Here is a 26770-nt window from a genome sequence, read left to right as displayed (position 1 = left end):
ACAAACAGGCACATACTTGGTGCTGTTGCAATTTTTAAAAATGCTATTTATTAGTGCTTGCTATGTGCCTATCTATGTGAGCTAGGGACTCATTTATCTCTAAGTCTTACAAAATCTCGTAAGGTAGATCAGTATGATTATCCACATCCTTCTAGAACAAACAGTGGCTCAGGGGAAGAGGAGTCAAGCAAAGATGAGGCCAGGGTTGAATCACCCAGTTTCATGTTCTTTTCACTACACTTCAGTAATTGGTAACCTTTGTATTAAGGCAAGGGATCAACGGAGAAACCAATCCAATATGTAAAAATGAAGATAATCATTTCTCCTGAGACACACCTGCAGGCAGCCTTTCCCCCAACAATTCATAAGCAACATATTTCTAAACAGTAAAAGGTATCCAAGAGTGCTTTTCAGGGTTAGTACAACATATCCTTTAGTCAGAGGTAAGCCCAATTGATTGAAAGAGCCTTTTCCATGCACTTTTTTCTAGGATTTCTATGGTTAACGTCTTGCATTTAAGTCTTTAATCCAGTTAAGTTAATTTTTGTGAGTGGTATAAGATAGGTATTTAACGTGTTGGAGAGGATGTGGAGAAAGGGAAACCCTCTTACACTGTTGGTGGGAATGCAAATTGGTGCAGCCACTTTGGAAAACTGTGGAGATTCCTCAAGAAATTAAAAATAGAGCTTCCCTATGACCCTGCCATTGCACTACTGGGTATTTACCCCAAAGATACAGATGTAGTGAAAAGAAGGGCCATCTGTACCCCCGTGTTTATAGCAGCAATGGCCATGGTCGCCAAACTGTGGAAAGAACCAAGATGCCCTTCAACAGATGAATGGATAAGGAAAATGTGGTCCATATACACTATGGAGTATTATGCCTCCATCAGAAAGGATGAATACCCAACTTTTGTAGCAACATGGACGGGACTGGAAGAGATTATGCTGAGTGAAATAAGTCAAGCAGAGAGAGTCCATTATCATATGGTTTCACTTATTTGTGGAGCATAACAAATAACATGGAGGACAAGGGGAGATGGAGAGGAGAAGGGAGTTGAGGGAAATTGGAAGGGGAGGTGAACCATGAGAGGCTATGGACTCTGAAAAACAATCTGAGAGTTTTGAAGGGGCGGGAGATGGGAGGTCCGGGGATCCAGGTGGTAGATATTATGGAGAGCAGGTATTGCATGGAGAATTGGGTGTGGTGCATAAACAATGAATTCTGTTACGCTGAAAAGAAATTAAAAAAAAAAGAAGAAATCTAATAGAAAATGTTCTTATTGTTAAGACTAAAATGCTTATTTATACTGGTCAAGCCCCTCCTTTTTTTGAATTAGTGTACTAGAGAAATAAAATAAGGGGTTGTTTGACATAAAAAAAAAAGATAGGTATTTAACTTTGTCCTTTTTGCATGTGATCATCCAGTTTTCCCAACTCCAGTTACTGAAGAGACCATCATCCTTTCCCCATCAAGTGTTCTTGGCTCCCTTGTCAAATATTAGTTGACTCCCTATGCATGGGTTTATTTCTGGGCTCTCCATTCTGTTCTATTGATTGGTCTGTATGTTTTTATGCCAATGCCACACTGTTTTATTTCTATAGTTTTGAACTATAATTTAAACTCAGGAAGTGTGATACCTCCTTCTTTGTCCTTCTTTTTCAGGATTGCTCCTTCATGTTGGTTTTAGCAAAGATTTTTCTGGATATGATACCAAAAGCACAAGCAACAAGAACAAAAGTAAACAAACAGGACTCTATTAAACTAAATTCTTCAGCACAGCAAAAGAAACAACCAACAAAATAAAAAGGCAACCAATGGAATGGGAGAAAATTCTGCAAACCATACATCTAATAAGGGGTTAATACTTGAAATATATAAGTAATTCATACAACTCAACCAAAAACTCTCAAAAACAAAATTTCCAAAAATAAAAAAAACTCAGTGGAACTGAATAGATATTTTCCAAAAATGAAATACTCATAGCTAGCACTCAACACTAATCATCAGGGAAATGCAAATAAAAACCACAGTGAGATATCACCTCACACCTGTCAGAATGACTATCATCAAAAAGGCAGGAGATAACAAGTTTTGGCAAGGACATGGAAGAAAGCTAACCCTCATGTCCTGTTGATGGGAATGTAAATTGGTGTAGCCACTATGGAAAACAATATGGAGGTTCCTTAAAAAATTAAAAACAAAACTACCAATATGAGCCAGCCATCTCACTTCTGTATGTATCTAAAGGAAATTAAAAACAGATATTGAAGAGACATTTTCTCTCTCACTTTCACTACAGCATTTCTCACAAGCCAAGGCAGATGTTGATCAAAGGGTACAGACTTCCATCTACAAGATGAGTAACTTCTGGGAATCTAATGTATGCACAGTTACTATAATTAATAATACTGTATAATACACTTGAAATGTACTGAGAGTAGATTTTAAGTATTCTTATCTCTTGCACACACATGTATACACAAATATTAAACATGTGAAGTAATCAAAGGCATTAACTAACCCTACTGTTATAAAACATTTTTCAATATATATGTGTATCAAATCATCATGTTATAACTTTAAACTTACACAATGTGATATGACAATTATATCTTAATAAATTTGGAAAGTGAAGCATTCTACAAAAAGAAAATGACTGTAATATGAATTTTACAAAGACAAGAGACTAGCATCATCACTATTGGATTTGCTTTGTTCCTTCCAAGCATTTTCCATAAACAATAACATCTGCCTCTTTAGCTTGCTCAGAGAGGAGCCTGCTTCTCCCTCTGCCCATCGTCTTGCTTGAGCTCTCTCTCTGACAAATAAATAAATAAAATAGATTGGAAGAGGCATGTTTATAGCAGCAATTCCCACAATAGCCAAACTATGGAAAGAACCTAAATGTTCATCAATAGATGAATAGATAAAGAAGATGTGATACACACACACACACACACACACACACACACACACACACAATGGAATACTATGCAGCCATCCAAAACTGAAATCTGGCCATTTGCCACGATGTGGATGGAATTAGAAGATATTATGCTAAGTGAAATAAGTCAAACAGAGAAAGACAATTATCATATGAGGAGTTTGAGAGGCATGGTAGGGGGTTGTGGGCGGTAGGGAGGGAAAAAAATGAAACAAGTTGGGATCAGGGACGGGGACAAACTACAAGAGACTCTTGATCTCGTGAAACAAACTGAGAGTTGCTCGGGGGTGAGGGTGTAGGGCTAGGGTGGCTGGGCTACAGATATTAGGGAGGGTATGTGCTATGGTGAGTACTGTGAAATACGTAAGCTTGATGATTCACAGACCTGTACCCATGCAGCAAATAATACATTACATGTTAATTTAAAAAGATAAAAAAATCACATCCAAAAAGATAAAATCAATCAATCAATAAATCAGAACCTGCCAGCATTTCCAAAGAACCACAGGTGTGTGTGGTGTGTGTGTGTGTGCATGTGTGTGCCTGTGTGTGTATGTGAGTGTATATGTGTGCATGCATGTGTGTGTGTGTGTGTGTGTGTGTGTGTGTGTATATATATATATATATAATCTGAGAATCTGTAGCACAGAGTCTGCCATATAGAAAGAACTACAAACAACTGTTGAAAGACAGAAAGAAGGAAAGAAGAGGGAGGGAGAGAGGGATGAGCAGAGGGAAGGAAGAAAGAATCTCTTTGCTTATTAAGATACATTTTGAGAAAGAGAGAAATTTAAGTGTTTCATGTTGGAAAATCAAAATCACCATAAATGTTTATTCCAAACCTATATCTCAAGATTCTATGATACAGTAACTACAAAGCATAGCTCTTCACGTATCCTCAGAATACTAAATGGTTTTGTATCATTCATTACAGGTAGGGAGGCTTAGGAATCTAAAAACTTAAAACTACCCTTGGTGCACTTCTGCTGGATGAAGGTAAGTTGCCTTGGGATGGTACAGTCAGGAAACTGGACACCGTGATCTGATTTCCAAGTACCACTAAACACACCCCTTTAGGAACCTTCCTATCAGACTAAATGAAGGACAAATCTCCATACTTAAGACTCAAAATATAAACTTAATGCTTGCCAGTCATTAAGGTTTGATCATCACAGTTCTCCTCACCTACCAGTCTTATTTGTCATTAATAAATGGCTCTCTCCAGCCCCTAAGTGTATACACCAATTTACATTCCCATCAACAGTACATGAGGGTTAGCTTTCTTCCATATCCTTGCCAAAACTTGTTATCTCCTGCCTTTTTGATTATAGCCATTCTGACAGGTGTGAGGTGATATCTCATTGTGGTTTTGATTTGCATTTCCCTGATGATTAGTGTTGAGCACCAGCTATGTGTATTTCTTTTTTGGAAAATATCTATTCAGTTCCACTGCTTATTTTCTTATTGGAATTTTTTGGTTGAGTTTGTATGAATTACTTATATATTTCAAGTATTAACCCCTTATTAGATGCATGGTTTGCAGGATTTTCTCCCGTTCCATTTTTTTAAAATTTAAAATCAATTAGTCAATATACAGTACATCATTAGTTTCAGATGCAGAGTTCAGCAATTCATCAGTCAATGCACTTTGTCTAGTCTAAGTAGTTGAAAGATATTTCCATTAGGGGGGTGGAAAAAAACTTACTGCATATCCAGTAGGTGTCAACTCTGTCAAAGGGAATATACAAATGAAATAATAGAAAAAGTATACCAGAGTCTAACAAATGTTATGAAAATGAGAAACAGTAAGTGCGTTATTTTTCTATACTATTTATGTTTTGAAGTTTTGTAATGTAAGTGTAGATTTTTTTTGTAATTTGTAAAAAAGTAAGAGTATTACAAATCCAAGTCAAACCATTATGAAGTAACAGAAGATTCACACACTGAGTTATATCAACACACACACACACACACACACCAACACACACACACATACACATGTAGTATACCGCATGGATCTTCCATAGGGAACGTTTCTGACGACAGTCCTTTCCAGCTCAAAGTACCTAAGAAGTTCATTATCGGTCTTCAAGAAGCCCCCACTGGCCAGGCTGCAAGGGCTTCTGTCCCTCAGTTACCAGTTAAAGAAAGCCGTGGCCTCGAAGTCCATGTCTTGGTGGTTTGGCCTTGTATCGGTTGGACTTCCAGATGACCACAGGGCCTCTGCAGCCATGCAGAGTACACTCTGAATTAAGTACACTCTGAATTAAGCTTCCCTTGATGATGACTAATCATCCTGTCTCAATTTAGACTAATAGCAGCAATTTCAGTAGCACTGCATGTAATTTATTTATAATCACCCTGTCTCAATTAAGCTAATAGCAGCAATTTTGGTTGCACTGCATGTAACCAAGTATGTTTTGACAGGAAAATATATTGTTGGTGAAGGAGGAGAGGGGAGGAGGGAGAAGAGGGGAGGAGTAGAAGGGACAAAATGGAGAGAATTTTATAGGGTGCAAAGTTATAACATCACCTGCTGTCTGCATGCAATCACTTTCTTTAATCTCAGAATTGTTGCAACTTGGCTGTTGAAGTGTGTGGTTTTGTTTTTGTGGGGATTTGGGGGACTGGATATGGTAAAGTCTTTTGGGTATTCTAGACTGAGATCTTTATTTTACCATTTTTATGTCATGGCTGAGGTTAAGCCTCAGAAATGCCATCTTTAGACTAGAAGGAGAACAGGGGATTTCAAGTCAGACAGGTTGGGTGGCTTACTAACCCCCAGTTACGAGGAGCTTGACTTAAGGTTAGTTAGTTCAACTCTCAGAACCTACTTTTCTTCATCAGTCAGATGAGACTGTCAGCTACCTCAGAGTGTTGGGTGGGTTAGGTCAGATAACATAGTCAGGGCACCAAATAATATTCTGAATCAAAAAATGATGTATTTGTACAAAATGGTGGGAAATCCAAAAGCTGAGAAATCTGGCTCAGAAGACAAAAAGGATAAATTCTGTAATGGGTCATTGAGCCCTGTCACCCAACCTTGGGCCTTCTAAACAAACAACATCTGTAGAATTCTTACCTTACAACTTCCATTTCATATATGCCAATAATGAGAGGCTGTTTGCATTCCATCGGTCCCACACCAGCTAAAGGAACCATGCATGGTACACGGGAGACAAGAGGTTCAAAGTGGTACAGTTATCTACCAATACCACCCTGAAGACACTGGCCAGAGATTTGCAAACCAATAGGCCAGGGCTGCACTGACAACAGCCCCACCTCTCGCCCACTCTCTGTTGCTGGCCTTGGCCACCACTAATAAGGCCAAGAAATCTGTTTTGGGAAGGATTATTCAGATACCTCGTTGTCCAAGCCTGTAAGCTGGGAGTCATTGTTTTCCTTCAATCTTCCTTCATATCTGATAATCAACTTTTGTCCATTCTTTCTCCCAAATATCTTAAGTCTATCTTTTTTTTTTTTTTTAACTTTATTCTCACTGCTATCCCTTACTTTAGGTCCCTATCACTTCTTGCCTGGACTACCATAACTGCTTCTCAAGTGACCCTTCTTGGGTTCTCTCCCTGTGTCCCCCCTCACGCAGCCCAAGTAGATTTATGAAGCACAGATCTGGTGAGATTGTTCCCATCCTTAAAAACGTTCAATGGCCTCTCATCAGTTTTAGGATAAGGTCCAAAATTTTTACACAGTCCACAGGGCTTTGTGTGACTTGGCTCTGCCTATGTTTCTAACTCTGTGTAGAACTACAATTGTAGTTCTGCGTACTACATTCCAATTCATCCAAATTGGTCTTATTTTAATTCTTTAAACACATCATGTTTTCCCCGAATTAAGGCCTTCACACATGCTGCTCCCTCTTACTGGAATACTCTTAACCACTCTTCCAGACCAATAAACTATGACTTCGCCTAAGGACAGGGGTTAAACTGAATTTTTAGAGACTTTTGCTTTTTTCAAAATTTTATTGGTTTTCCTCTATAATACAATTTCTCAATAACCTGAGTGTTTCTCTTTCCAGATAATCATTATGCTTGTTACTATCATTAAACTCAGGAATCTGTTTCAGTTATCATTGGATTTTCAGTGCATGGCATAATCAGCATACTTCTGAGTAGGAGCTGTTAAGAATTATGCCAAAAAATTAGATCACTGCCTAACAAGCTCACTGTACACTCAAGGAGTCTGTGTATTTGTTTGGTGTGCGATTTACTGCTTAGTAAGGCCCAAACTCTTAAGGTAAGATGCTGATTTATAGAAGATGGACAAGTAGCAAAATACTTATTTTATGACCAAGTTGCAAGTGACTTCTATCCAGTAGAAAAAGATACAGATATAGTGAAAAGAAGGGCCATCTGTACCCCCATGTTTATAGCAGCAATGACCACGGTCGCCAAACTGTGGAAAGAACCAAGATGCCCTTCAACGGATGAATGGATAAGGAAGATGTGGTCCATTTACACTATGGAGTATTATGCCTCCATCAGAAAGGATGAATACTCAACTTTTGTAGCAACATGGACGGGACTGGAAGAGATTATGCTGAGTGAAATAAGTCAAGCAGAGAGAGTCCATTATCATATGGTTTCACTTATTTGTGGAGCATAACAAATAGCATGGAAGACAAGGGGAGATGAAGAAGAGAAGGGAGTTGAGGGAAATTGGAAGGGGAGGTGAACCATGAGAGACTATGGACTCTGAAAAACAATTTGAGGATTTTGAAGGGGCAGGGGGTAGTTTGGGGAAACCAGGTGGTGGGTATTAGAGAGGGTACGGATTGCATGGAGCACTGGGTGTGGTGCAAAAAACAATGGATACTGTTATGCTGAAAAGAAATAAAAAATTTAAAAAAAAAGAAAAAAGGAACATTTGTGGTTATGGCTTTATTGCCTTCTAGAATATTGATCACTTGTATAGCAATTTCTATTATCTTGTTCCAGCACTCAATTTTTCAATGATTATCCACACTTTGGTCTTGTAGCTTCCTTCACACCAAAATTGTCATCTGGCTGGTTTCCTCACTACCAAGTTAATGAATTTTTGACAAATCTTGACTATATACCTGTATGACAGTTGTGTTGGAGGCTACGGCATGGTTGGAGTCGAGGACCAAACCAGGCCCTGACTTGTGTCTCCTTCAAAGTCTGGACACCTTGACAAGGGGTTAAGGACAGGAAAGTTCAGTAACACTGAGAGAGGGTCTGTGCTATGTGTCATGCGCTCGCCTATGTGACTTCCCATACCCTCTCCCTACAGAAGGGAACAATGTGGTCAGGGTCATGAATTCTTAGTTGGTCCTTGTTGTTCCTGTACCTCCCATAACCCACTCCCTGGTTGATTGTCTTGCTAATAGCATTAGCCGAGACTACCTGGCATCATGAGGTTTGCCTGTAGTTGATATAAACTTATTATAGAAACTTGCGGTCATCTGACTACATACTGATGTATTACTCCTTCTATTGTGGTCTGCCTTATAAGTGCTTGTAAGATGTGGAATAAAATCGGCACTGCTGGACATCCTCCTCAGTGTCCCTCCTGCCCCCATCTCTTTGTCTCTTAATTTCTTTTCACCATCCTCTTACCCTCACATTTCCTGATCGATTTGTCGGCTGACTGTGACACAGTTGTTTTTAACTTTTTGAAAATTATGCTTTGACAGAGCAATTTAGGAGGAATGCAACAAGTCTTTGATGACTGACATCCTTAGAACAGACTCTAATGGGGCCCACGGTTGGAGAAGTTTGAATGGGAGAAAGGAAGAGAAGAGAAGCACTAGAAATAGAGTCGTGCTCTTGGGAAGGGCAAGTCTCTTCCTGGAGAGAAGAGAAACTCAATATCTATATCTGAAAGACGGAAAAACAGTCGAAAGTTCAGACAGTAGAAGAAAGGACAGTTGAGTTAAGTAATATTTTCTTCCCCAGAAAGCCCCCCAGTGCAGATCTTCAGCTTTAGACACTGGTGTAGGCACAAGGGGGTCTGGAATCGGGAACTCTGGGGTTAAGATCTGTATGGCAGAGGCTCTCCAAGATCTGTGTCTCATCCTTCTTTCAGAGGACACTTCTCAACCACTTTTCTCAGTCTTCTCTGAAGCTCATAGTGGCCATGTGACTAGGCTGCATTCAATGAAATCTGAGGGAAAGAGATGAGTCCCCTACAAACCTGGCCCATAAGACCTGGGAGTGATTCTCACTCTATTTTCCCATGTGCTGGCAGAATGAAAAGGGCTTTGAGGACTTGGAGGAAGGTGCTGACCTTAAGTGGAAAGGGCTTAGTCTCTAAAAGACTGTGTGGAGCAATTTCCTTATTGACCTATGCTAGAAATAACCATCCAGTGGGCTAAGCCATGGAGCTTCGGGGATTGTTTTATAAGCAGTTAGTCTACCCTAGTTGTTAGAGGGCTCAACTCACATTTCCCTCTTTCCAGAAGTCCTCTCTAACCATTCCAGTCCGCAGTGACCTTAGAACTGATAGCACATGCCATCTGATTCATTAAACCATGATGAAACCTGGTGTTTAATCATGTACTTTTGTGTGTTATGACTTAAACTCAATATTACCCAAGCTGAGTTCTATGGAACACTACCATTTAAGATAATGTTACTAGGTATTCCAAGAAAAGGGAGCTCCATAAGGAAAAAAGTTTGATGGACATTAGGTTGAAAGAGTCTCATGTTTGTAGGACTTGCCAAAGCCCCTAATGAGATAACAAGGCTTACATATGCTTAAAATGGGGTTCAAGAATATAGTGTTTCTCACTTTGATAGTGAGATGATTTTTTTTTTTTTTTTGTAGATTACAGTTTGGGAAGCATGTCTATAACCCTTTCACGTGTGTGTGTGTGTGTGTGTGTGTGTGTGTGTGTGTGTGTGTGTTTATCTCTATATCTCTATATCTCTATCTTATGCCTTCTATGAGGTTATAGTTCATGAGGAAGTGACTTTATTTTTCTCTGGTGCTCTGTGCTCAAAGTTTAAAACACCACACACACAGTTCTATAGTATCAGCATTAAAAACTTGGCCTGGGGAAGAGGTAGGTAGAAGGATTCAAGGAGGCCAACATATGAGTTGGGCCTTAGGAAGTGAATAGAGGTTTTTGCGGCAGGGATAGAGCACATGAGAGGAAAAGGAAAAGTATCCCCATGAAGGAGACCACACGGACAGTCCCACCGAGGCTGGGGAATGGTCAGAGAAAAGAGACTCAGTTTTAGAATGGAAACCAAACAGACCACTTGGATTCTGCCTGCCAAGCAACTGTACAGTTTACCACTTTATAAAGTCTTAACCTATGAGCTGTAAAGCTACAACCCAGTCACGTCTGACCCTCCCCTCGGGAAAGAATAGATACCACTCCTCCCTGTATTCCCACAACCGGAGGTCCCTGAAGGATAAGGGTCATGTCTTATGAATCATTTCAGTTCCTGTTCCTTTACATAGCCTGGGACACAGCTCACGGGGCTTCCTGTCTGAGATTTCTCCTCTGCATGTGAACACAACCCTCCCAGGATGGCTATCATGCTTAAATTTTTAAAATGCTGGTAAGGCATTTAGCACAGTGACCGGCCTACAGTCTATGCTCAAGAAATGCGAGCTGTGGGTATCACTTCCTTAGTAAGTGTTTGGGGAAGGGGGGAAGGCAGAAGGGAAGGAGAGAGGGCAAGACACTGGCGACAAAAGAAAGGCCGAGTGTAATGCAGTGATCCTATTTCATTCTCCCACTTGGCGAAGGCTGGGAGGGAGATGCCCTTTACCCTCTGTTGCAGGAACAACCCTTCCTTGGCTGCATTTCTCCGAGTGGTTGTTTTGGAGGCTCTGAAGTGAGATATTGAGTTAAACTTCAGCGCACACTGCCAAGAGCAGGGGAGCGGACTGCGCCAGGGACAGAGAGGAACAGAGGGTCCTTTGGGGAAGAACACCCGCCACTCCTCACGCTGGCAGCCAAGGCCTGTGCGGCCGGAGGGAGTGTGGGGAAGCACTCCGGAGGGTTTACTCTGTCCTTGGCGCAGGGGTTCCCAGGCTCTAAGGAAGGAACAGAGAGAGCCTGGCCTCCTCCGCGGGAAGACCGTGTACCTGACAAAATTGTTCAATTAGGATAAAGTTCATCAGAGCGAGAGGCCTGGGAACTGACAATGTGGGCTGGGTCTGCAAGAAGAAATGAATTCCAGGGAATCTGAAGACCAGCTCATCTGCGTGAGGGGACACAAGAATAAGAGGAGGGAAATGTCCGCGTCTGTGGCCTCTTCCCTCTTTCCTCTCTGCCCCCAGCGGGCAGGAAGTGTGGCCAATGGAAGGGTCTTGGGTCAGGCCAGGAGGCCTAGAGACTGGTATGAGGAGGAAACACTCTGATGGGCCAATTCCATGGGCTGGGTCAACGTGGCCACATGATTTTTTCCAGAGGAATGATCTCTTTGCAGACACTTTGCTCCCAAGGCCCACAGCCAAAGGCCTGTGGAAGGGGATCTGGGGCCTCTCCCAGAGCACGTCTACGGCCCCCCAGGAGAAGGCTGTACCATCCCCAGGAATGATACAGCCTTGAATCGGGATGAAAATCCTCCAACCTCACCTTTAGTTTTTCAGGGGAAAGGTACTAAGGTGTATATAGATAAATATATTTGTGTGTGACACACACACACACATGTGATACTGAAATATGATTCCTAGCCTGAACTAAATAGTTTCACAAGTGAGAATCAAGGAAGCTATGGGACATCCTCATCAAGATGCGCACGCCAGATAACTACTGTACTAGGGAGACTAGAAACATGTTTGCCATTGGGGTCTGCTTAGGAAGTTACGGCAATGCATACAAAATTGTATATAATAATTTTATGATATACATAATTTAATCATTCATATTAGTGTCTAAATCATAGAAGGAGAGGCAGGGGAAAGACATGGGGAGGAGGAAGGAACATACCAAAATTAACACCTATTATTTCAGGACAGTGTGAGAATAGCTGATTTTTTTTTTCCCCCTATTTTGACATCTGGGTGTCAGGAGGGAACTCAACTTTGTTTCTGTTAATAAAATAGTTTCTCATAGTAAAAAAAGAAATGCCGAATACCACCAAGAGGAAAAGAGAAATAACTGGAATCATGGATTATCTTCAATGCTTCTCTGTATTTTCCTCATGCTTCTCTGTATTTTAAAGTCCACTGTAAGGGATTTACAATTTGAATGAGAATAAGCAACATGTGTTCATATTTTTAAAACCAGCCTACTCCAGAAATAACTCTCTGAGAAAGCTCTGGAATTTCTGCCACTGGCTGGACCTTTGACTTCTGGCTCTGTGCGCACTGGGTTAAGAGTCTTAAGGCCCCAAGATTAACACAGGACTTTAGAAAAGTCATGTACTCTCACTGGGCCTCAGCGAATCTATCTGTAAAATGGGAACATCTGCTTTGCTTACTGCAAAGAACCTTTGTGAAGATCAAGTTCACAACTTACACAACTGTAAAGACCCACAGAGATGTAAGAAACAGACTCCAGATGAAATGTAGACACTCTCACTGAGTTACGCTAAACCACTGTAAATGAAAACAGCTTCCAAGTCCTTTAAAGATTAAGAAGGGGTTATGGACATTGGGGAGGGTATGTGCTTTGGTGAGTGCTGTGAAGTGTGTAAACCTGGCGATTCACAGACCTATACCCCTGGGGATAAAAATATATGTTTATAAAAAATTAAAAAATTAAAAAAAAAAAGCCATTTGCCTGGACAAAAAGTAAGTGATGGGCCATTTGATAGTGGCCCTTTTTTTTTTTTTAATTTTTTATTTTTTATAAACATATGTTTTTATCCCCAGGGGTACAGGTCTGTGAATCACCAGGTTTACACACTTCACAGCACTCACCAAAGCACATACCCTCCCCAATGTCCATAATCCCACCCCCTTCTCCCAAACCCCCTCCCCCCAGCAACACTCAGTTTGTTTTGTGAGATTAAGAGTCACTTATGCGGGGCGCCTGGGTGGCTCGGTGGGTTAAAGCCTCTGCCTTCGGCTGGGGTCATGATCCCAGGGTCCTGGGATCAAGCCCCATGTCGGGCTCTCTGCTCAGCGGGGAGCCTGCTTCCCTTCCTCTCTCTGTCTGCCTCTCTGCCTACTTGTAATCTCTGTCTGTCAAATAAATAAATAAATTCTTTAAAAAAAAAAAAAGAGTCACTTATGGTTTGTCTCCCTCCCAATCCCATCTTGTTTCATTTACTCTTCTCCTACCCACTTAAGCCCCCATGTTGCATCACCACTTCCTCATATCAGGGAGATCATATGATAGTTGTCTTTCTCTGCTTGATAGTGGCCCTTTTTACCTAAGGAGGAAGGCAGACCTGGCCCTGGCCTGAGTCCTGCTTCTCCCCGGAATCCTCTGCCCCACAAAAAATAGTGATTAAGTTCCCTCACCCTGGTCTTTTCAGAAACCAGTGGGGGACCTGCTCCCCTGCCCACCAGACACAGATATGGTTTGAGTACTTTGTCTGGTACATCAGAACTTTAATTTTTTTTATTACGTTTTAAAAGATTTATTTATGCATTTGAGAGAAAGAGAACAAGCACAGGGAGGAACAGAGAGAAACTTTAGCAGACTTCTTGCTGAGCTCAGATCGGAGCCTAGTGCAGGGCTGGACGCAGGGCTTGATCTCTTGCCTTTGAGATCGTGACCCTGAGATCCTGACCTGAGCCAACACCAAGACCAGATACTTAACCGACCATGCCACCCAGGGACTGCCCCCGCCCCCATCAGACCTTTTAAAATCTGGCCCCCCTCACACCTAATGCAACAGCCAGTCATTTCAAAATATTCTGCATTTCAAAATATTCCGGATACTTTCAGGACACTGAACCTTTGCACAATACTGTTCCCTCAGTTTCTTCTCAGGTTTTAGGATCCAAGTCCAATTTCACCACTGCCCTTCTATACCTGGCAGAGTTGTTAGTGGGTTACTGTGTCTCAAGCTCCTGACTTAAACCTGTACAGTTGTATGAAAACCGAAAGAAAGAAGATTTACTTATATGAGTGTGTTTGTGTATGTGTGCATACATACATACACATGTATACATATAAACAATAGTTTCCAGAGGCCAATCTATATTTGCGCCAATAATAATAACAACCATGATAACTATGGCAGTGATGCTGTATAAGAAGAGAGCCTGCAAATGTCTGTCCTACAAGCAAACAAATGAAGACACGTTGCTGGGGATCAGGGAGTGGAGTAGGGTCAGGGAGCTGAGGACTAGAAGGGTCTCGTGGGAAGGGGCACTGACGTGGGGGACTTACAGGATGGTCTGCATCCAGTTCTGCTCCATAGCTGAGAATCTGATTGGCAAATCTGTCAAGCTCTTGGATGGTTCTTGGGAACCAGGGCACTGAAACAGAAAGGGCAAAATCCTGAGTGGAAGATCGGCAGGACATGGCCAAAGGTCTCAGCAAAGACAGAAGCATGGATCAGCCCCAGTTAGACAAACCACTGGGGGGGGGGCACGTAGGGCCCCCTATAACCCCCAATTTATTCAAATGTTCCTTGGGAACTAATTTTTAAAAAACTTTCAGTTCTGTTGAGGTATACCTAACAAATAAAATGGTAAAATATTTAAAGAGCACATCATTGTGATTTGATACAGGTACACAATATGAAAGCATTTCCCCATCTAGTTAATTAACACACACATATTTATCTTTGGCAGTTAGTAAAAACATTTAAGTTCTAATCTGTTAGCAAATTTCAATTATATAATATAGTGTTATCGCCAACGGTCACCATGTCTTACCCTAGATCCTCAGAGCTTACTCACCTTTTAGCTAAAATATATCCTTTTACCAGCCTCCCCCTCTTTTTGCCAGCCCCCAGCCCCTGGCAATCATTTACCTACTGTTTATTTCTGTAAGATTGGTACTTTTTTTTTTAGGTTCCTTATATAAGGGATACCATGCATTATTTGTCTTCCTCTGTTTGGTTTATTTCACTTAACACCTCAGAAAAGAATTTTAAAATATCTTCCCAGACATATTCTCTTTCTTGAAGATTTTCTCTGAATTATCTCAAAATTTACCTAGTCTAGTGGGGGTGGTTTTTGAAGATTTTCTTTAGTAGCAGAGTATTTCTTTAGTAGTATGTAATCCCAGAATATACATCAGATAAAACCAGAGCTGTTCTCTTTTATACAAGGCTGAGCCCATGAGACCCTATCTTTCTTTTTTTTTTTTTTAAAGATTTTATTTATTTATTTGACAGAGAGAGATCACAGTAGGCAGAGAGGCAGGCAGAGAGAGAAGGAAGGGAAGCAGGGCCCCTGCTGAGCAGAGAGCCCGATGCGGGACTCGATCCCAGGACCCTGAGATCATGACCTGAGCCGAAGGCAGCGGCTTAACCCACTGAGCCACCCAGGTGCCCGAGACCCTATCTTTCTATCAAATATAACCCTCCCAAATATTCCCAGGCATCATCCTGGCAGAATCTTTTGATGCCCAAGCCAATTTGAAAGTCATGGATGAAACAGAATGGAGTCAGGCAGCTTAGGATTTGACAGTATCTTATAGTACCTAACGAAACTGCAGGCTTACTTTTGGAGTAACATAGTGGGGAAGGAGATGAGACCTGAGCTATGTGGTCTGTGGGGAAGAAGACACGTGGGGGGTGGGATTGTCCCAGGAATTAACAGAGACTTAGACATTCTGGACTATAAGGTCCATGAAGGCAGAAACCATGAGTGTATTGTAGTTCATGTGCCCAGAGGGGAGGGAAGGCATGGGGGTCGGGGGCAAGAAGCAATGGAGGAAGGAAGGAATGAATGAAGTCTGGTTATGCTAACTTGTACGGCATTCACAAAAGTAACTACCATCCCTGGAGCACCAACTCTGGTCTAGTTGCTGTTTCTGATTTCTGAAGTATCTCCAAAATAAGGAAGGCATTAGGACCTCTATTGCACGGATGAAAAACTGCAGCCCTGAAAGTCTAAAGAACTAGTGGACAGCCACACAGAAAGTAAGAAAGTGAGAGCTCCTGGAAAACTCATGGAGCCTAAGGAGACAGGGGAGGGGGGTGGGGGGCTGTGAAGGGAGGCCAAGGCATCCAGTGCTTCCTCTGAAATGAAGTTTAGGGGAAAATATGCTGAACTTGGAGTCAATAAGGTCTGACTTGAAATCCGGGCTGCATCTACCTACTTTTGCTCTCTGGGCCTCAGTCTTAACTATAAATATGGGAATAACAGCCACAATAACAGGAAGAGTAGCAGATGTTTGGGGGGCCTTACCACGTGTCAGCCACCGTGCTTACCATATTAGTGGAATATCTGTTTTAATTTGCGTATTACTGAGAGGAGTAAGTGAGAATGTAAGCAAAGGGCACAACCCAATGTTTTGCCCATAGAAGGAAGCTTCCCATCTCAGGCAGGTATTTTCGGATTCTGGCCCCGCCAAGTAGGGCGGGAAAGCACACGCTTGCCATCTAGTGGCCAAACTGGGGAAGCGCCATCCGTGATTTCAACATAGAAGAGGCAGGCAAGAAATCAGCCCTACCTTCCACAAAAATGAGATGCTTACTCCAACAGCATTAACAGAGAGCCATTTAGAGCCTTGTTTCCACAGCCGTAAGGTGCAAAGCTGTCTACCCATACGTGAATGATAAAAAGTAACACTGAGTGCAGTTCTAAATATTTAACCTGCGACGTAGGTACTATTGGTGTCCCCAGATCACAAACGTGGAAGCTGAAGTACAGAGAGGTTAGGTGGCAAACCCAGATACAGGGCTTCCTCTGCTAGGAAACAGAGGAGTCAGGATTCAAACTCAGGCCTGGATGACCTGGTGGTTTCCACTGTGACCATGAATCCATCCTGCCACTCTGGGGAGTTAGAGTACGTTGTTAGCTGGGCTCTGGAGCCTGACTGCCTGAGTGTTCTTGCTGTCTCCCACCTAGAGGCTCCATGCCCCTAAAGCCCAGCCCACTTCTCCAGGTTGTCTCTCTGTGGTCAGAGTCACAGGAACAGACCTTGCAGCTGTATCCAGCTAAGACTTATCTAGCACTGGCTTGCTGACAGGCGCCACCCTCTCATATTAGATTTTCCCCCTCACCCAATCCACATAGCAACCCCAGGAGCTGGGTGTTATTACTATTCCCATTTCATAGATGGGGATGGGGAGGAACAAGGAAGATAAGTCTCTTCATAGACCTCCTGGGCCCCAACCGTTAGACTTTGGAGTCTGAGATGACTCCGCACCGGACTCTTCACCTAGCATCAAACCTGGCTTCCCACTTTGTCTCCACAATGTTTCTCCAGGCTTTTCTTTCCTCTTGAGTCCACTGCTTTGCCTCGTACAATGGATCTCTGTAGTCAGCACTGAAAATGGGGTCTATTCCTTACCCGCGTTTGGAAGGACTTGAGAAAGGACATCTACTGTAGTCATCCAGGGCCCAGGATCTCCTCTGAGACCATTCCGGCTTCCCCAGAATGTCACCATCCCATACCTCTCTTCCAGGGCTCCCCTTCCACACTCACTCCTTTTCTCTCTTGCCTGAGAATCATCCACAATCCCAGCAGTCACAGTTGCCCCCAGAGACAGGGCAAGCCAGCCTTGTCTTGCTGCCCCCACCTCTGACCTGCGGCACTCTTCACCTTGTCGAAAAAGATTCCATAAATAAGTGTTCAGCACCTACGACTAGGGCGCTAGACATTGAAGGAGTCTTCACCGCCGTGGCGCTTACATTCTAGTGGGGGTGGGTGGCCAGAAAGTAAAAATAAATACATTTAAATAGATAAAGTGCCAGGACATTCTTTTTTTAAAGATTTTTTAAAAACTTATTTGTCAGAGAGAAAGAGAGTATAAGCAGTGGAAGCAGCAGGCAGAGGGAGAACAGGCGCTCTGCTGAGCAAGGTTCCTGATGTGAAACTCCGTCCCACGACCCTGAGATCATGACCTGAGCCAAAGGCAGATGCTTAACTGACTGAGCCACCCAGGTGCCCCTGCCAGGACATTCTTGAAAAAGAAAGCGGTGTAAGGATATGGAAAGTGAGGGAGATATTATTTCATATATCATCCTGTGATTCCATATCCCAGAGGGAGGGTCTTGGCACCCTGACACTGCCTCGCCATAGTTCAAGGGGATCTGGGATAGTCAGGATCTGTCTTTCATCCAGAACTGTCTCCCTGTTTGTCTCAGAGAGAGTCAGTCTGGCAATCGTCAAGACCCAGTGCAACAGAGCTGGCCACCTATTGGCTGGAACGCTGTCTCTGTACTTCTTATCTGTGACGCCCAGAAGAAATTATGAAACCTCTTTGTGCCTCGGTCTCCCTAACTGTAAAAATGGGACTAATGACAGCACAGTGCAGTACTACTTGATTGGAACAATACGAGGTTAAACCAGTTAATAGTTGTGTTCACTGAGAACAATACTGGAACATAGTAAACACAGTTATGGTTCACTAGTAAGCTCCAGGGAATTTTTGTTAACTCTGCCCTCAGCTTAGCAAGCAGAGTAGGAAGCCTTCAGGCAAGACTAGAAAGCCCGCTGCTTATTTTGTTGTGTAATTGAGCAAGCATTTTATCTCTTAGACCCTTAGTGTTTTATCTACAATGTAGATTAGAATCATCTTTCTTTTTTTTTAAAAGATTTTATTTATTAATTTGACAGAGAGAAATTACAAGTAGATGGAGAGGCAGGCAGAGAGAGAGAGAGATAGGGAAGCAGGCTCCCTGCTGAGCAAAGAGCCCAACGCGGGACTCGATCCCAGGACCCTGAGATCATGACCTGAGCCGAAGGCAGGCGCCCCTAGAATCATCTTTCTATATTCCTTCATTTTTGCATGAGTTAAATACTATAGCAAATGTGATCTATCTTAGCACAGTGCGTGTTTCTCAGTAAGTGCTTTTCTGTATTAACCATGAGGGTGATGAAGAATTTAATGATGGTGATAAAAAGAAAGAAAAAGCAGGAAGAGGAAGAAGAGAAGGAGGGGGAGGGAGGAAAGGGAGGAGGAGGAGGAAGAGGAGAGAAGGGAGACTGCAGTCAGAAGCCCGTTCACAGTTAAGGTCCGAGACTAACAGGCTTTCAAATCTTGAGCCTCAGTTTCCCCCCTTCTATACTACTTGGGGTATGGGATTCACTTGTTACTGTAATCCTTTTTGGGTTTTGTATTTTTGAGCCCTACCAGAATGCTGTGAAGGGCTGAGGCTGGCCAGAGGGCATGTGAAAGATGTGCTTCTAGTTCATTCAGGATGCCCATCTTGCTTGCTTCTGGGAATACTGAGCACAAAATGCATTGCTCCTCCCCTTTCTCTCTCTCCTCTCACCGAAGGAACAAGGTTCTGCTCCACAGATACGGGATTCAGAGCTGTGTGTGCGGCCGTCTCCCCGCTGAACGCCAGAGGGCAGCAGAATCAGCATATTTTCAGCTCTGGGTGTTTTTCTGTTTTTTTTAGCTCCTCCAAAGGGAGAACACTAGTTGGACCAATGGGTTAGTTCAGACAAACCCAGAAAAGAAAAGAAAAGAAAAAAATCAAAGAATATGAGAAGATTGCAAAACCTCAAAGTATTCGAGTCTTGAGGAGACAAATGTGGAAGCAGCCCACCAAGCCCCTAGTCCTTGTCACAGAGACTATGAGGGACCCCCAGGCAGCACTGCAAGACCGTGGGGGCACTAACCCCTGTCCAGGGAACTCTGGTAGTTTTGGAGCCTTGTCATCAACCAGAAAAGACCCAGAACACAGCTAGGCTGGAGAAGTGGCGAAGCTTGGTGGCTAATTATACGGATTTCAGAGCCAAATCGCTTGGGTCCAAATCTTGCCTCTGCTACTTGATAACTTTGGGACTTCAGGAAAATTACTTCACCTCTATCCTCCAGTGTCCCACTAGTAAAATGACTATAATCATATTATGGCCTTCAGAGTATGTGAGGACTAAATGAGCTAATGCGTGAGTAGTGCTTAGACCCATGTGTGGCACACAACAAGTGCTTTTTAAGTAATTGGTTCCATTATTATCATTACTATCATTGTAGAAGGCCAAGTGACAAGGGGTGACAAGCCTGGTATACACTTTTCCCAGGCAGCAACCCTACCTTTGGATCTATTCACCTGTCCCCTCCCCAGACCTCACCTGAGGCTAAAGCATCATCTCCCAGAGGACACTGTGTAATGCCTATGTGTCATCTGGGGTAGAAGGAAGACTCAGGCCAGGCTCACAACTAAGAGATGGAGTTCACCAGCCTCACCTTGGAGAGCAAGGCAAGGCTTAAAGAAATGAGACCCAAGAGAGGCAAGTTCTGGTTGTTGGGGATGGGAGAAGCAAGGTCCCGACATGGTTCACTCCCTCAATGTGGCCATGAAGCACACGAAGTGACCAAGCACTAAAGGAAAGGAGACTACAGAGAACCCCAGACAAAACAGGAACAAGCCTTTGCCTCTTTGTATGAAGCCTACACTTTGTTTTAGAGCCTATCATATTTATTTCTTCCAATATTACACATACATTTATATACGTAAATCATACACATTTATATATGCAGGTAGGCATGTGTCTCAGAGTTCAGAGAGGCCGAAGTACTGCATGCCCCTATATCTACGTATCTGTATTTGTTTTTCTGTACCTGTAAGACCATTAGTCTCCTGTGTGATGCCAGAGCTTGAAGTCCCCGGGGCAGGAGACAGAAGGGAAGACTGGGGTAAAATGGAGGAGATGAAGGCCGGAAGCCCACAAGGACAGACAGATGGCTAGTCTTCAGAGAGCAGCAGAAGCCTACAGCTGGTACACGCCAGTCCTTCTTGCCTCCCGACCCTTGATGGAGCAGGTGTCCTGCAGAAGCAGGGGCCCTTCATCTGCAGTTGAAGATGCACCCAGCCCAAGAGTTGGCGAGACTGAGCAGCTCCAGGGAAAGTGGACTGGTTTCAGGCCCAGTTGTAAAGCTTACACCTCACCCTGTGCAAAGTGTGTGCACATCCTGGGCCTGAAGCCGGCAGGTCTGTGTTCAAGTTTCATCTCTCCCACCCACAAACTCTGTGACTCTGAGCAAGTGACTTGATTCCTGAGGCTCTAGCTTCTCCTCTGTGAAATGGGTGAGGCGGCCGATCCCTGCCCTGCTTCTTTGGTTAGGGTGCGAGCGACGGACCCGTGCACAGTAAGTGGATCTCCCATCTTTACACATGAACCTCACAAAGAAAACCCAGAAACACTTCTCTGGTTAAGTAGGGTCTCAGAGGCCACTGGTGGCAGGGTCATAACTCGTATCTATGAACCTGGGATCTTCTAATTTTCCCAGTAAAAGTTAGAGCTTTTTTTTTTCCTTTGAAGTTAATTTTTTGCGAGTTTAGCATGCGCCAGATACTACGGTAAGCGTATTATTTCTACCGGTTTAATTCTCAAAGTGATGCTAGCGGGTGGACATTATTTCTGCTTTTCTGATGAGCAAACTGAGGCTTGAAGGGAGAAGGGACTTGTTAAGATCACTGCGCTTACTGTGAAGTGAGGATTCTGAAGAACTACTCCACTGGGCTTAGAGAGTTGGGGGGCAGCAGGGGGGGGTTGATTTTAGATTCCTGATCTCCTACCTGGAGACAGAAAGGAGGTCACACACTAAAGCAGGAATTTAAAGTGCTTGAAGAAAATCCCTAGAGGAGCTCCGGGTCCTCCCCATCTTCCTTCCATCTCTATCTCCCTTCCCAAGCCTCCCTGGTTTAGGGGTAGAAACTTCACGTTTCCTTTCTCTTCTTCAGTGGCAGTGGTGGGCCTCTCCCCCACCCTGGCACAGTGCTGGGAAGAGAGACTGACCCCGGCGACCCAGGACTTCGTCTTGAAAAGTTAAATCAGATTAGCTCATTAATGACCTTTGCAAATATCTCCGCGGTGGGCTGGCTTCTGTGGGCCCCTCGACCGCCTCACGGGCCGCTGGGCTTGGCGTTAATGAATGACTTGGGCAGGCTGGTGCAACAGAGGCCCTCTGTGAAGCCAGAGGCACTGGAGGGGGACAGATCATTAATAAATATTGATTTGGCTCCAAGGGAAGCAGTCTGCAGGACAACTGACCCTGGACACCCACGTCGTGGTCTCATTAAGTCGGGGTCAACTGCTCAGCCCGGACGCCGAGGGGTGGCTAGCTTAGGAGTGCTCCTGAGTAAGAGGCCCCCACAGGCCTGGCGGAGCCTGCTTCCTGATCAATGGGTCAGAGAAGGCCCGTTAAATTTATAGCAGTTTAAGGTGCAGGCTGAGTCCCATGAACCCTCTCCCTCCAGCAGACATCCATCAGCCCCAGGGGCTAGCCAGCAAGGCACCCAGACTTGCCCCAGACTTCTGCCTCCAGCCTGTCTCAGGGAGGGCAATAAATCCTTCTTTCCTGGGCCCAGAATAGAAGGGTGTTCTCACTCCCTCTTTCCAGGCTCCTGGATGTCTCCTCTGAAGCAATGGCCTCCAGCCTCCTGGAGAAGCGTTGGTGTGCCAATCCCAACAGCTCCCCGAAAAGGAGAAGGGTAGTGTGCCAACAACGTGCAGGTTGAAGGCTTTTGGCAGTTTTATTTCTCTCTTTTAAGAGAGAAGAAGAAGGAAGAGAAGGAGAAGGAAGAGAGAAGGAAGGCCCCTCAAGAAGGTCTTGGCAAGAACAGGTGAACCAAATTCTGGCTGTTGGTGTCAAGCTAGTTCCTTCCTCCTGGACAGAGCAGAGGAGTGGTGGGTTCAGGGCTCGCTTTTATCAGTGATGCGAAAGGCAAAGCATTTGATCTCTTCATCCACATGTTAAAATACAACGAAAACCAGACAAACGAAAGGGCCTTAGCATGAAGAAAAGAGGTAAAAAGTATGCTGCAATAAATTGATGGTGGAAAGAATGAATGGATATGTGTGAAATCATGAATAATATCATGAATAAAATCATGAAAAAAATAAAAGAATGACCCACAGCATCCTTGATTCCAACCACCATCCTAAACTGGAACTATCCTCCCAATATCCTTGTGAAGATGTCACGTATCTTATAGACATCTACTGGCAAGTTGCCCACTATATCCCCAGATACCAAGTTCTGGTTTCTGAAAGCTTACATTGTCACTCAGTCTGAGTACCAGCCACTTACAACTGGAGTTATGGACGATCTACCTGAAGACAAACAGAATACATTGAAAGGCTCTTGCATACCCTGTCTCTCCCTTCTCACTACCATGCCCAACACTGGCTTCAGTGCACCTCCTAGGTGCTCCTGTTGCGACCCATGCTTTCCTATTCTTGCGTGTATCATGCCACATAGAAACTACTTACTCGATTATAAGACACGTGGGGGTCTAGGCACCATGTTTGGTTTTTTCCCTACTGCATCCTTATCTTGTGGCTGACACTGAATGGGTACCCCATGATTGTTAAGTTACACAAATGAATGTTTAACTGAATTAGAACATAGATGTGGGTGTGCTGCGCGCTGTTAATTGCCCATGTCTTCTCACAAGACTTTCAGGATCAAGCGATTCCTGGCCAAGAAACAAAAGCAGAATCGTCCCATTCCCCAGTGGATTCGGATGAAAACTGGTAATAAAATCAGGTACAACTCCAAGAGGAGGCAATGGAGGAGAACCAAGCTGGGTCTCTAAGGCATCCCACATCACGCGATGACACACCTAATTGGCACCACGTATTTAATTGAGCTACTTGAGGATCATGTGTTCTATTCCATCACCCTGTAAACACCTTTCTGCCTGGCCAATAGATACCATTTATCAGCGAAAGATTTTTCTGTTACTATAGTTCTGCACCAGTGGGTTGGTTTGGTAATAAACGTGAGGCCTTTGAGCTGTAAAAAAAAAAACAAAAAACAAAAAAAAAACATAGATGTGGATGAAAGAGAAGAAAGTGACAAAGCTGACTGTGGTTTTTGAGAGGGAGAGAGGGAGTAGTAAAAGAAAAAGAAAGAAACCCTCAAGAGTCAGGATTTTAATAAGTAAGAACCACATAATTTATAAAATACTAAGGAAAGAGAGATTTCCAGGGGTATCATGGATTAAATCATTAATCCATGGCTAAATGCTATAAAAAATGATTAATCCATGGTTCAATGCTAGAAAAATTTCAAAGAGAATGAAAACAACAACAACAACAACAAAAAGAGGATACTGGTTTGGGTCATCGGTGTTGCCAGAATGGTAAGGAAGAGGAGAAGGAAAGAAAGAAGGAAGTGAGAAGCAAGGGAGGAAGAAGGAAGGAACCGACACGAGAAGCCGGCCTTCTATCTCTTAGACCAGTACTACTGCTAATACAAGACATGGACAAGCTGATAAGGGTATGCATCAAAAGCCTATTCACAGGAAGTAAGATTTGGAAGTGACAGGTCATTCCCAGCACCCCTCACATCGTCCTACACATGAAGCTGGGTCCCCAGTTGCCAGGTAAGGTTGGACCCAGTGAGCGTGTGGCTGTCACCAACTCCTTATAGATTAGCTTAGTCACTGTCCATACCTACACAGCTGGTGGTGTCAAATAACCTAATAGTTGGCTGGTGTTGTGGATTATAGAGTCCCTTCCTACTGAGGATTAAGGATGTGTAAGTTCAAGGGCTATTCAACTCAAGCAATCTCAAGCCATCAAACACCATAACCTTCAGAGTATCTTGCATGATCTTCCCCATAAGCCCTAGAAAGTGGCCGAGTTGGTCTTAGCTCTATTTCACATGGGAGAAACAAGAGATAAGGAGGTCACCCAGCTGTCAGGTGGTCAGATGGGATTCAAATCTAGCTGGCAGTTCACAGAAGAGGAATCCAAGTGCTAATTCTTGACTCTAAATTCCTGTTTTTTTCTGCGTCACTATGGTGCTCCCTCAATGCAACGTGAATGGCAAATCGACATTGTTACAATCATTTCATATTCTCTTATCACCTCAAATCACACCTGTCACACAGAGAAAACGTATTTAACAGGGTAAACCTGAAGGACCGCATGGACTGCAGAAACTTCATTGTTCCAAAGGAGCACTGTGTCTCCTTTCCTAATACTGAAGATGGGAATACCAGTATCTTCTCGCTCCAGCGAGTTGGCTGTTGCAAAGCTTAAACAAAACAACCGAATAGAAAAGAACTTTGAAAACATGGGATTGGGCCTGCAAATAAGAGACCGCTTATAAATTTATGATCTTCCTTAGCTTGAAGCCCTGCGACCTGGCAAATGGAGTGGGCTCTAGAAATAACGTTAGCCTTGGATCTTCCCTTGCCAGTGAGTTGAGCTGCCTCTAACAGACTGCAAGGGAGCGAGCCCCAGACCAACAATACCAGCTCTGCTTCCAGCTCCGGGCTTGGTACACACCCCTTGCTTTGGTTTATCCTCTTAGCTGTGGGTCTGCTCGTATCAATGCAGCATTCTGCTGAAGCAAAAGTCTCACGCTCAGCTGTCATGACTTATGACATCAATCGCACCCAGCAAGCATCCAGGCGGACTGAAAAAAGCTGTCAATCCTGTGTGTTTTTACAAACATGCATATCCTTGGTCTCCTGCAGGCCCAGGGCCACAAACAAGCATCTTCAGCCCTGAGAGGTGCCCTTGGGGCAAAGTGAAATGCACAGGAGTAGGTTTGGAACCATGAAGAGGACAAAGGGAAGACGGCAGCACAGAACAGAACAACAGAGGCAGGGAGAGAGGAAAAGTGGGCACGGGTGATAGGAATGGGGAACCCGTCCCCTCAGCCATCTGGGAACCCCTACAGCCCTAAGCAGCTTCTCTCTAAGGGTCTTCAACTCCTTGGGAACCATGATCCCTTTGAAAATCACTCTTTAAAAATATGCATGCACAGGTATATGTACCGTCTTGCCCACAATCTTCAAGGAATTCTAGTCTTCCTCCCCCAACAACTGATCTGAGACTGCAGCCTTATCCAGGCCCTGCCCATCAGGGCAGCCCTACTGGAACAGCAAGGGGGCTGGACTGCTGGGCTGGAAGCAGGCAGGGGTGTGTAAGGGGGAAGGAATGAATGTCATGATGTTGCTCTTGTCTTTTCACAGTAACTATTTCCCTTAAATCACTGCTTCAGGAATCGATCCAATAAAAAAGACAAAACTGGAGCACCTGGGTGGCTCAGTGGGTTAAAGCCTCTGCCTTCGGTCCAGGTCATGATCTCAGGATCCTGGGATCAAGCCCTGAATGGGGCTCTCTGTTCAGCAGGGAGCCTGCTTCTCCCTCTCCCTCTGCCTGCCTCTCTGCCTACTTGTGATCTCTGTCAAATAAATAAATAAAATATTTTTTAAAAAGAAAAGAAAAAAAGACAAAACTATAAGTGCCCCCAGGCCAAACAGAGAGAAACACAGACAAACAGACAGACAGGTAAACAGATAAATAGATAGATGAAAAAATAGATAAGTAGCCCTCCCACTCCCCCACAGAAAATGTGGTCATACTGGCAGTGTGGACTCCCTTTGCCTCCACCACAGACTCTTATAATTACCACAGCTTGAACAAAATCCACCAGATGTCCATTTGCTCTTGGAAAAATAATTCCAATCGGATAAATTTCTCAAAAGGTGATAATCCTATACCTCTGTCTAGCCAAATCAGTCCGTCCGTCTGCTTCTCCCGGCTGCAATCTGCCTCCATGTAGGAATTTTCCATCCCCCTCTAAACGTAATGTCATGCAGAAGACTCAAAGGGAAAGGTAAAAGGATTAGTAGATTGATCGATAGAAGATATTAATGCTCTTTCATGTTAGGTTGAAGAAGGATTTGAGGTCATCAGGAGAGAGGGTAGCAAGAGAATAGACCTCAAGTATTCAAAAGACTCTCTGGATTAAAATCCTATTAAAGTCACATCAGCTTCTCCAGGAGGCATTTTAAGAGGTTGGGATTTCTTTAACATGTCACCAT

At 43.6% G+C, this 26770-nt stretch overlaps 2 protein-coding genes across 2 annotated transcripts in view; one reads left to right on the top strand and one right to left on the bottom strand.

Annotated features, from left to right (window-relative positions):
• The window catches only part of PAH (phenylalanine hydroxylase), a 75157-nt gene that overhangs the window by 25115 nt on the left and 23272 nt on the right, over window positions 1–26770 (bottom strand). Inside the window, exon 4 of the mRNA XM_032346577.1 lies at window positions 14238–14326. Coding sequence (XP_032202468.1) covers window positions 14238–14326 — 89 coding nt within the window. The remainder of the gene's footprint in view (window positions 1–14237; window positions 14327–26770) is intronic.
• On the top strand, window positions 23342–23660 carry LOC116592930 (60S ribosomal protein L39-like). The gene has a single exon (XM_032346578.1). The coding sequence runs from the start codon at window positions 23366–23368 to the stop codon at window positions 23519–23521; it is 156 nt and encodes a 51-aa protein (XP_032202469.1). The 5' UTR covers window positions 23342–23365; the 3' UTR covers window positions 23522–23660.

Source organism: Mustela erminea, chromosome 6 (assembly GCF_009829155.1).
Source record: "Mustela erminea isolate mMusErm1 chromosome 6, mMusErm1.Pri, whole genome shotgun sequence".
NCBI classification, from domain to species: Eukaryota; Metazoa; Chordata; class Mammalia; order Carnivora; family Mustelidae; genus Mustela; species Mustela erminea.
The sequence above is the reverse complement of the archived record's forward strand: the minus strand, read 5'-3'. Positions and strand labels throughout refer to the sequence as shown.

Bases quoted from the DNA above. Each gene is read 5' to 3' on its own strand.
- LOC116592930 (XM_032346578.1), top strand. From the start codon at position 23,366: ATGTCTTCTCACAAGACTTTCAGGATCAAGCGATTCCTGGCCAAGAAA.